The sequence below is a fragment of the Rattus norvegicus genome, chromosome X (assembly GCF_036323735.1).
Source record: "Rattus norvegicus strain BN/NHsdMcwi chromosome X, GRCr8, whole genome shotgun sequence".
Lineage (NCBI taxonomy): Eukaryota > Metazoa > Chordata > Mammalia > Rodentia > Muridae > Rattus > Rattus norvegicus.
Window position 1 is genome coordinate 39229827 of NC_086039.1, and position 12146 is coordinate 39241972.

Sequence of the window (12146 nt, forward strand, 5' to 3'; positions counted from 1 at the left end):
TTTTCTATCACTGTCGTCTGTGAAGTCCTATCTCAAAGTGTCCTTCCTGTTCTCATCCACATATATTCGGTGGTATTCCACTGCAGCCCAGCGTACTGCCTCCATTAGCTGAATCTGGACATGTCCAGGCTGCAGTGGCCACTGGTTTGCAATGTCTTCACGGTGCTCTTCTCTTTAATTTAAATGTTCAAACTCATTCAAATACCCAGCTAAAAACATGTTAATCCCATCTAATATTTTCTTGTGTCCAGAGACATTTAAACATATCTACATCAAACAAAAACAAAAGTAACCTAGACCCAGGGACAACAGTTCTTAGAAATACCTAATATCTTGACTAAAACTATGTGTGCTGAAACAGAATATTTCCTGAAGTTTATCTGAGGCTCAGGTTGGGAAAAGAATGTAATTTGTAATGCAAGGAGTTTGTGTTGAAAGTAGCACTAACTTTAGCAGTTGTAGATTTTCTTCCTATTTTTAAGAGAAAGCATCAAAACGCCTCCTCTGCAAATCTTTAACAGTATACAGTAAGAATTTAAACATCCAATCCTAGATTTGGTGTTTTTATGTTTCAGTCATTGTTTTCGATTGGCTTCTAAATTAAATCATTACAACCAAAAAAAAGAAGTACCGACAGTGCCCCGTGAAGCTACGCTAGAACCTGAGGCACAAGTCACACTACACATACATTGCCATCAAGGAAGCTGACTCCTAATACTTTCAAAATTTAACTCATGTTTTCAAATGGGAAGATTCCTCATATCTGACAATTCTGCTGACCAAGTAGCAATATTAAATAATTTAAATTAAGGTAAAAATCAAGATATAACATTTTAATTGAGACTTTATAAAATTCTTACTTAAAATGATGTCTTAAATTTTAACACTCCTACTCTTTAATTTTTAACAATACTTTAATTTTCTAGAAAAATAAGCAATAAATTAAGTACACAGATCTCCCTTTTCGCCTCAACTCTGACTGGCTTGGCACAGCACTGTGTGTAGAAAGTCAATGTCTGACTTGGAGATGTCGCTTAGTCCAGTGCTTGCAACGCCAAGAGTTCTCTGGGGAAGCAGGGGAGAGGAGGGGAGGGTAAGTAAAAGGCAATTCATTATTTTGTTTAACATGGATCATTCTGTGGTTTGATTTTTACAAATTCAGCATTAAAATATTATCTCATCTTGCTATTTTTGACATTCATACAGGTTGTATGTCTGAGTCACTCACCTCACCTTGTTACTAGCTTTACTATGGGGAAGGCCAAGTCTCAACCTCTACAGTAAAATCTGTGCTGCTTAGCACTACCAATAAGGATATTCTGTGTCAAAGGAATATGAGAAATCAAAGATATTTATTCCTACTATTAAAATGTCTCTCTATATTATTCATAAATACTGCATCCCTTCTATATCTCATTTTCAGTTTACCAGTCAAATAAATTCTAAAGTCATTATTTCTAAAGTCATTATTAAATGAAAACAAAGTTTTTCTGGCTGTGGTCTCAATGTAGACCATAGAAAAATTTCATGTTTATATTTCCCATGTACTGTACTTTTAGACAGAGAGATAGAGTCTGGCACAAAGCCAAACTGTCTGATTACATATAGACTCTCCATGTTAGTACTGATAAGTTCCCTACCACGGCCTCTCAAACAGTTCTCCAGAAATTCATTACATTAACCAAGCCCAAGTATTCTATTCAGAATCTGTGATTTCTGTGATTTGTTTTTTCACCAGAAGTAAAAAAAAAGTACTTTGCTACTTGAAAAGTAAAACAAGATGACTAATGAGACTGCTAAATATCTAAATGAACAAAAGTCAAATACTGATGAGATTTTTAAAGGCAGAAGTTAGCAAGCTGAGGATGAAATGTGTCCAGGACACTAAGATATAAAGCATGCAGCTCTGTGGTGACAAAGGAACAAAAACATATGGGCATGTCATCCACAGCTTTAGGGGGAAAAGTCATGACAAGCCAGACCAAGAAATCAATTGTGAAAGTGATTTCACTTGTGAGTGACTTCACACTTGAGACAGACATAGTGATGGAGGAGGGTGATCAGAACAGATGTCACAGAACACTATGGCATGGTGATGCTCGTGTATACCGTTGGTGGACTCGGCAGCAGCTGTAGCGGTCCCTGTGTCCGAAGGGGGTATGCTGGCTGCTAAAGTTAGAGGAAGGGGTGGGGTATTTTCTGATTCACCTACACAGAAAAAAAAATCAGAGCAAAGACAGGTAAAAGAAAAAGTTCCAATTTGTTGCTGCATTTTAGTTTTTAATAAAGAAATTAGAAAAGTAACAAATGAATTATTGCCTTTTGAAAAGAAAAAAAAGTGTATTCATGTCAAATGGTTAAAATCACAAGATGATAAGGTCAAGAGACAGTAATTTACACATGTGCTCTCAGAAAGAGGGAGTATACAACTCCTGAACAGAGTACTGCTAGCTCGGAAACAAACCATGACACTGAAAAGCGGGGAAGTCAGCCTGATAGTGTAATAACCCGTCAGTTGGGCCTTTGACATTTTAAAGATGATTATGAATTAGATAATGAAATAAAGAAGCTGCTTTAAAATAAAACCAGGGCAACAAATGGGAAAAAAGGAAACCACCCAGCCCTTCTTAGAAGCTACTGCTGCTTTTCCAGGCACTTCTAGAGCTGGGGCTGTGCCTTCTGCCATTTCCCTTTCCTAAAATGAGACTGTTTTTGGACTTGTGTGCTCAGTTCGGTTACTAGGCTCTGTGTTTATTTTCTTTGCTTTTCTCTCCCTCTTCCCTAAAGTCCAGTATTCATGCTTCACGTATCGGACAGCAAAAGGAATGACAGCTCCCCTTTATGAGAAATGCATACACATTCAGGAAGCATAGCAGTTTAAGCATTCAATAATACCAACCAACCAGAGCTCCCAGGGACTAAACCACTACCCAAAGAGTACACACGGACAGACCCATGGCTCCAGCTGCATATGTAGCAGAGGATGGCCTTGTTGGGCACCAATGGGTGGAGAAGCCCTTTGTCATTGTAGGGGTGGGGTGGGGAACACCCTCATAGAAGGAGAAGGGGGAGGGGTTAGGGGGTTTATGGACGGGGAACTGGGAAAGGGAATAACATTTGAAATGTAAATAAAGAAATATCCAATAAAAAAAGTGGAAAAAGGCGTCTTTAAAGCTGTGCACAGGGGGTTGGGGATTTAGCTCACTGGTAGAGCGTTTGCCTAGCAAGCGCAATGCCCTGGGTTCGGTCCCCAGCTCCAAAAGAGAGAGAGAGAGAGAGAGAGAGAGAGAGAGAGAGAGAGAGAGAGAGAGAGAGAGAGAGAGAGAGAGAGAGAGAGAGAGAAAAGAAAAAAAGCTGCGCACAGATCTTCCAATCTTGCAGACATCCAGTCACGCCCGTGATCCCCATAGGGCCCTGCAATGCAGAGATAGCATTAGACTCACCATCACGTCCTCCAGGCCCTGAAGCTGCTGATCCTGCCCATGAGCACTTCTTCTTCAGCTCTAGCTGCTGTGTACGCTCCAGGGAGCGGCGCATCATTGCTTCCAGACGCTCCTGCCCAATTTTAAAAAGGCACAGAACTTTAACAGAAACAGTGTGAATCACTCAGCCACATTGCACTGCTGCTGCCTTAGTGCTCCGAAAGAGTCACCAAATGGGGCTTTCTGTGCTCAGCATCCCAAAACTCAGGCACATGTGCTCTCTTCACTACACCAATGCTTTTAGCTGGGGTGGAGAGTAAACAATACAGCTAGGCTACCAAGGGTTCTCCAACCACAGACTGTGAACACTGCATCCTGTCCGGTCTGTCCCCTCCCCTCTCCTCCCTGGGGAGAAACTGTTGCTATGCCAGCTCCACTTGCTTATGAATAATGCTCAATAAGCATTAACTCTTTCAAGTCTGGATAAGAACTGAAATTTGATCCTGGTACGAAATACAGCCTTTCTTTCTTTCTTTTTTTTTTCTTTTCTTTTCTTTTTTTTAGTATAAATTTTCTTTTTCTTTTTTTTTCATCTTTATTAACTTGAGTATTTCTTATTTACATTTCAATTGTTATTCCCTTTCCTGGTTTCCAGGCCAACATCACCCTAACCCCTCCACCTCCCCTTCTGTATGGGTGTTCCCCCCCCATCCTCCCCCCATTACCGCCCTCCCCCCAACAATCACATTCACTGGGGGTTCAGCCTTGGCAGGACCAAGGGCTTCCCCTTCCACTGGTGCTCTTACTAGGATATTCATTGCTACCTATGAGGTCAGAGTCCAGGGTCAGTCCATGTATAGTCTTTAGGTAGTGGCTTAGTCCCTGGAAGCTCTGGTTGCTTGGCATTGTTGTTCATATGGGGTCTCAAGCCCCTTCAAGATCTTCCAGTCCTTTCTCTGATTCCTTCAACGGGGGGTCCTGTTCTCAGTTCAGTGGTTTGCTGCTGGCATTCGCCTCTGTATTTGCTGTATTCTGGCTGTGTCTCTCAGGAGCGATCTACATCCGGTTTCTGTCGGCCTGCACTTCTTTGCTTCATCCATCTTATCAAGTTTGGTGGCTGGAAATACAGCCTTACTAATTGAAAGCATAACCTATTTCCGATTTGAGGGAATTTAAATTAAAGTATAATTTGAAAGTTTTCAGCCTTGTATAACTTTTAAGGAAAGCATATGATTTTGAAACCTACTTTGTAAAGCCCCATTTTCATCTTTGGACTGTTTTAACTTTGTAGTAATTTTCTGCCCATGTTACTCTTAAGAAAACACTGTATACTTCCAAGATTTAACAAAGGTACAGAAAATAAAACACCTATGCTTTGCTACAGTTAGGTATATGTGTGTAGGTGGGGGTGGGTGGGTGGCAGGGACTAAGTAATTTTTAATAAGAAAATAAAAACCGTTACCAGGCTTCTCTCTTAAAAGAGGATTTATCAAATTATCCATATTAACCAACGTGTTACTTTCATAAAGCTGTCCTTGACAGTGAATTGAAGGTGTTCTAATTCTGCACCTTCACTACCTCAATGACAATGCAAATCCTAGTTTCCCCCTTGCCTCTACTAGAGAAGCCTAAGGTAAGGGTGGTCATTACATTGCAGTGGTCTGGGAGTAGATTAACCTTATTGGACTCCAAAATATGTAGCTAGAATTTTTGGTGACTTATAAAACAGGCAAAAAATTGATTTAGGACAGAAAGAACTGAGTAATCATGACTTAAGCATTAGTGTTCTAGTTCAGAGTCAAGCACTCTCCAATCATGACTGTACATTTCGTGGATGTCCTATCCTGACAACCTTGAACCATTACATTCTGATGACTAGCAATAGTGGTCTTCCAGAAAATTGTTGGAACTAGGAGGGAATAGAACTTTACAACACTAGATGAGTGAAATATGGTCACTTGAGACTTAGACTAAATAGTATTTTATTAGATGAATTTAAACAAAATGTACTTAACTAGCAGCCTAATTTGTTTTAAGTACTGCACCCTAGAATAAATTCAATTCAGGGTGAGTTTTGGTAGACTTTCTACATGTCAAAAGGACCAGAAGGACTAAGGGATAAAGAACAAAACCACTGAAACCAGCCTTATAACTGAGCAGCTATAATTTTGAGAAGGCAGAATTATAAAGAACTGCTTGTTCTCCTAAAGCCAGACATACCCCCTAGGAAACTTAGGAAGAAAAAAAAACTTCAGAAAATCTATTCATGATAACCACCCTCAATTTCCCAAGTGGCTCCAGATTACAACACTGGGGGCTTGTTCCTTTGGACTCTGAGTAGATTTGTGATCCACTTTTTAGCCCTCTAACCAGTTTACATTTCTGTCCTTTAATTTACTCACCTATAAAATGAAGATACTATTATCTATGTCACCATGTCATATAAGGTTAATTACTAGATCTAGTACTTAAGGTAGTTAATTCTTTTACCAGTGCTGAAGGAATCTGAATTTGAAGGATGATTAAAAAAACAAAACAAAAACAGCTAAAACAGTGGCTTTCAAACTTTAGTGTGGATGTTATCAGAACCTGCCCCTAAATGATTTAGATTTTATTCCTAGGATTTCTCAGTAATCTGTGGTAGTTCATTCTTATATTTATTTCTGGCAGTATTTGGGATTAGAACTAAAGACCTTCCACATGTTAAGCAAGAACTGAACTATAGGGGCTGGAGAGATTACTCAGTGGTTATGAGTACTGACTGCAGCACTGATTGCTCTTCCAGAGGTCCTGAGTTCAAATCCCAGCAACGACATGGTGGCTCACAACCATCTGTAATGGGATCTGGTACCCTCTTCTGGCCTGTAGGCATACATGCAGGCAGAACACTGTATAATAATAAATAAAGCTGTTTTTTTTTAACTCTATCTCACCATAGGAGGACTGACTATCATTAAGAATATAAATGACAATGAATGCTGGGAAATGAATGCTGGGGAAAGGACTCCACCAATTTCATAGTTACTGGAAATGAAAATGAGTGCAGCAGCTATGAAGTTAGAATGGAGATCCCTCAAAAAGATAAATCTACATTAACCATATGAATGACCAAGTTGTTTCACTGGTGCACAAATCCCTGAAGGACTACTCTATGTCACCACAACATAGAGATATTTGCATAGCCATGTTTACAGCTTCTGTACTTACAATGGCCAAGATAGAAACCACCCTACATTCCTATTAATAGATGAATAGGTCAAGAAAACGTGGCAATTGGGAGAAGGAAAGCACCTAGAGCAAGGAAGGAAGTGTCATAATCTATCTAAAGAGATGGCTCGGGGTTGGGGATTTAGCTCAGTGGTAGAGCGCTTGCCTAGCAAGCACAAGGCCCTGGGTTCGGTCCCCAGCTCCGAAAAAAAGAAAAAAAAAAGAGATGGCTCAGTGTTTTAGAGTATACATTGCTCTTGCAGAAGAGCTAGGTCTGGTTCCAAGAACTCAGGTCAGGTGGTGCACAAGTGCCTGTCACTCCAGCTCCAGGAGAATCTGAAGCCCTTTTCTGGCCTCCACATACACATAAATAAAAATCAAAATAAAATCTATTTGTAAAAGTGCCATACTGGAACTCAATAATTTATATACCAATTTAAAAATTAAATTAGTTAAAAGGCAAATGATTTAAAATGTGTGGTTTCTATATACAATGGATTTTAAATTTTTTATTTTATTTTATGTGTATGAGTGTTTTTCCTGAAGGAATACAAGTGTATTATGTTTGTGCTTGGTGCCTATGGGGACCAGAAGAGCAATCCAGAGATGGTTATGAAGCACCATATGGGTGCTAGGAATGTAATGAGTCCTCTGCAAGAGCAATAGGTTGTCTTAAACACAAAGCAATCTCTCCAGCCCTGGCAATAGAGTTTTATTTAGCCATAATGAAGAATGAAATTATGTCACTTGCTAGAACTAAAGATCATGATGAGCAAAATAAGCCAGACTCAGACATGTACCATGTTCTTTCTCATACATGAAAAGTAGATATAAATATAAATTCATATGATTTCGTAAACATATGTGACATAAAAGTAAAGGAGGACTGATTCAAAGTATCACATCTTTCAGATAAGGAATTTGTATTAAACTATACATACATACATACATACATACATACATACATACATACATAGATGTAACACAAAAATAGAAAACTGACTATTTGGGGGAAGGAGAAGTAGGAAAAGGTAGTAGGATAGTAAATATTGCCAAAACACCATAATATATATGCAAATATGAAAACGAAATCCATTATGTTCTTTCTATGTTAACTGAAACTAGTATTAGTATGTATAAATAAATAAATTAAATAAATAAATAAATAAATAAAAGTCAAGAAAAGTTCTGTAGTACAGAATGATCTAGACACTGTTGTCTGGTGGTCAAAGGAGGCAGAGAGGGAGGGGGAAGGAGAGGGAGAGGAAAAGGGGATAGAGGAAGAGGAGGGAAGAGGGAAGAGGAGGGAGGGGGAGAGGGAGCAGGCAGAGAGAACAAGCTCTATCTTCTCTACTGCTTCTTCTGTACATGTTCGAGGATGGAACTCAAGCCCACAGTGGTCCACAAAAGAAAGGGCTCTTCACAAGATGTCTCCTCTCTACAGATTTCTATATGTAGCCGGGTAGTTAACCAAGCCCTCTAAGAATAGACAGTCAAGTTTTTGTTTGGGTAAATTAAAAAATTTCTTGTTCTGCACCCAGTGTGAGTCTTATTAGCTACTGAGCAATGACAGTATGAGAAGTTTAGATGGGTCAACCCAACTTAAAGAGGTGAAGCTACTCTTTGAAAGAATCTTTTCTTAATTATGTGTTAGCACAAGAATCAAGAGTTGATCTTTTTCTAAATCCTACCTTCTGGGCAATTAGTCAAGTAGCTACACTGAATAAAGATTAGATGAGAATAATGCATTGTTCACCAAAACTTGAGGTAGCAAGAACTTGTTCTATCACTTAAATTCTGAAGGTACATGGCATATCAGATGCTATAGGAAGTCACTTGAAGGTGACTTCTACCAAGAATATTAGTTTGTTCAAGGACAGGGTCTCAATGGATACTGGACATGGGCTCCCTTCACTATTGCCACTGCTATAGTCCTGCCAATTGTTAAGACTTTTAAGAGTCAAGGTATTGGTTTTGCTTGATAGAAACAATGTTATTCCAGACAATCTGGTCTTGATGTAGCTAAATCATTGGTGGTTTTGTTTCAGGATTTTTTTATTTGGTTCTGGCCATTTCTAACCCCCTAAGGTGGTACTAAGGGATACTGAGACTACCCACTTCTGAGACTACCCACCTCCTAACATAAGGTTAGGAAGAACAACATTATGGACATCATGGAATATGAAGGGAATGGATAAAAGGGAAAAGAGGAGCTTACAGACCTCTAATGATCTTCAAAATGTCAGACCCAGAAAGGTAAGAATCCTCAACCCTTTCTAATATGCTAGAGAAGCAAAGTGGCCTATATCAGAAGAGTAATCTTTTCAATGAAGTGTTTTCTTGATTGGCAAGAGACAGAACAGGACTAAAAGGTCTTAAACTTGGTACTGAGGAAAAAAAACCTAAAAATGATTCTATAGCCAGGTGTGGTTGAGCATTCAAACAGCCTTCATTGAGCTCTTCAAGAATAACAGAGATGATCACAGAACTTCCACAGAACTTCCACAGTGTAGAGCAATCCCACGTCCATAAAGATCACTCATGAAAATATTTAAGTCTTTGCATTAGCAGTATACTAACCTGATGGGGCTAACTGGTTACCCTAGGTGTAGAAAGTTCCTAAGCTACACCTTGGTCTCTGGGACCCTGAGAGTGGGCATAAGTGACAAAAGCAAGCTTCTCCTTCCCTGGGTTGCTACATAACATTAGAAAACCCATCTCTCAGCATAGACCTGACCTACCAAAACTGTGCCATGTTGTTCCTAGGAAAAATAGAAAAGAAAAGCATTTTCAGGTTGTTCTCATGTTGACCAGTGGTCAGAGCATATCGTCTATTATATTAAGGATAAAAGAAAGTACAGAATCAGAAAATATCCAGAGTTTAAACTACTACAGATTAGGCTGTATCAGCACTAACCATCTAACATAATATCCTTTAATTAACAAGGAGTATGAGACTGATTACATTAAGTACCTCTAACACTAATGTTCTATAAAGAAAAATTATGCACAGAAATTGCCTCCAAAGTGTACCCTTGTGACAGTGCAGGATGTGCTGAAGCATGAGAAGCATCTAATATGATACTGCATAGTGTTCTTTCCTGGGAGAAGTAGTTACAGGCTTTTTCCTGAATCAGCAGGATTTCAAGAATTAAAATGTGAACGTAAGGGAGAAAGGGGACAAACTCTAAGTCATCAAGGAATGGAGGATGGGAAGAAAATGGGCAAGTCCAGTGACTCATGAAAAACATATAAGCTAAGAATGGATAAATCTATTTGAAATTACCCAAACACCTTCTCATGCATTGGCTTCCCCTTCCAATACTGAGGATTGTACCTAGGGACACAGATGTGTTAGAGAACTGCTCTATCATTGATATATACTCTCAGCCTTTAACTATTTACTTTGAGGTAGATTCTCACTAAATTGCTCAGGCTATCCTTGAACTTGTTCTATAGCCAAGATGTCTCCTGAACCTTTACTCTTCCTGTCGTAAACTCTTAAATAGCTAGGATTACAGACCTGTACACCAGACCTATGTGAATTTTGTTTTGTTTTCATTTTTGGATTTTTATTTGGAATTTTTATTGATACATGTACTAATATATCCTAGGTTAATCTCAAAATGTCTATAAAAGAAAGAATAAATGTGAACTTCTGAACCTTTAGCCTGTATTTTGATATGATTTATTTTTTTTAATAGTGCATAGACTGTTCCATATCTTCTGGTGCTCTATTTTGACTTTACCTCCACCAATGTCAACTAAAATAACTGGAGAGAGTCTCACATTTCTAACAAGTATTCTGTACTAGGCACATTTATAAGTAATCTTCTTCAGTCCCAGTACCTTTGGTTCTAAGGAAACAGAGTTGGAAGGGGGTTGCTCTAGCTACAAGTTGCTTAGTGATAGAAATCAGGTATATAAACTGAGAGTAGAAGCCACAGCAATCAGACTGAAGCTAGCAACAGTGAGCCACAGATAATAGTTTTGCTTATATGTCTATCTGCTAACAAAAACAAATAAATCATCAAAGGTGCTGGAAAAGGTGGATCTCATAATGTGTGCTTCAATCCATGGTCAATGCGCATATGTCCTCTTTAAAATTAAAAAAGAGAAAGTGGACTCTGGCTGGGAAAGCAGGTAGGCTGACTGGAATCGTCATAGCTCCCTCTGCTCCTCCAAATCCAATCCTCCAGCTTCATCCTCAGCTCTGCAGCAGAGCACCTGCCACAAAGCCAGTCTCACCAGGTAAACGGTAGGCTAACTGCAAATCTTCACCTCTTTCTCCATTCCGCCAAGTTTAGTCCTCCATTCTCCTCGCCAGCTCTGTGGCAGACCTTCTGTTGTGGATTCTCCTCTCTCTACCCTCATCCCCAGTGAACTAAGCAGATCCTGATGGAACACACTGGTTTTCTCCCTCCTGTGAACCCTTTCAGGTCCCCCCTAAGCCCATGCCTATTCCTAGGTGTCACCTCCTAATATCCAGAAACACCTTTTACCTGAAATTCCCAGTGATCACACTGAACAGGATCCCAGAGAAATTTCCTATCAGGCACCACACAGACACCACTCTCTCCTAAAATTCAGAGAGGGCAACAGAAACCAAGGTACGAAATAACTACCCAGCAAAGACAAGACCAGATATCAGCACCTCCCCCCAATCCTAAATGTCTAGATATCAACATGAAAACACAGTCAGGATAGTAATCTCCACTAAAGCCCAGCAACCCTACTCAGCAGGCCCTGAGTACTTCAACATTGCTGAAGTAAAAGACCTTAAAATAGCCTTTATGACAAGGATAGAGATTCTTACAGATGAAATAAATGAATCCCTTAAAGAAATGAAAACACAAACAGTATAAGGAAATAAATAAAACTGTTCAAGAAGACCCAAAAGTCAAAATAGAATCAATAAGGAAAACACAAACTGAGGGAAATCTGGAAAGAAAAAAAATGTAAGAACCTAAAAAACAAAAAGCAACCCCCCCCAAAAAAAAACAAAAACAAAAAGCAAACAAAACAAAACAAAAACCCCAGGAACCTCAAAAGCAAGCCTCACCAACAGAATAGCAGAAACCAAAGCAAGCATCTCAGACACTGAAGACACAATAGAAGAAATAGATACCTCTGACAAGGAAAATGTTTTTAAAAAACAAAACCCAAAAAACTACTGGCACAAAATATACAAGAAAGTGGGATAATATGAAAAGACCAAATATAAGAATAATAAGGATGGAAGGAGAAAAAAAAAACCAGGCCAAAGGCATAGAAAATATTTTCAACAAACTCATAGAAGAAAATTTCTCTAACATAAAGAAGGAGGTACCTATCAGCATATAGAACACCAAATAGATTGGACCATAAAACAAAGTACCCTTGTCATGCCATATAGTAACCAAAACATTAAATATACAGAAAAAAGAATATTGAAAGTTTTAAGAGAAAAAGAATAAATAACACAGAAAGGCAGGTCTATTAGAATTACACCTAACTTCTCAATGAAGTCTCTAAAAG

At 38.9% G+C, this 12146-nt stretch overlaps 1 protein-coding gene across 4 annotated transcripts in view; it reads right to left on the reverse strand.

The window, feature by feature from the left end:
- Map7d2 (MAP7 domain containing 2) overlaps positions 1–12146 on the reverse strand; it is a 115724-nt gene that overhangs the window by 48736 nt on the left and 54842 nt on the right. For 2 of the 4 annotated variants that reach the window (NM_001289778.2, XM_039099842.2), the window contains exons 4-5: positions 3444–3555; positions 2110–2208 (exon numbers count right to left, since the gene is read on the reverse strand). In NM_001289778.2, coding sequence (NP_001276707.1) covers positions 2110–2208; positions 3444–3555 — 211 coding nt within the window. The remainder of the gene's footprint in view (positions 1–2109; positions 2209–3443; positions 3556–12146) is intronic. The other 2 variants (XM_039099843.2, XM_039099844.2) reach the window with 1 other exon arrangement.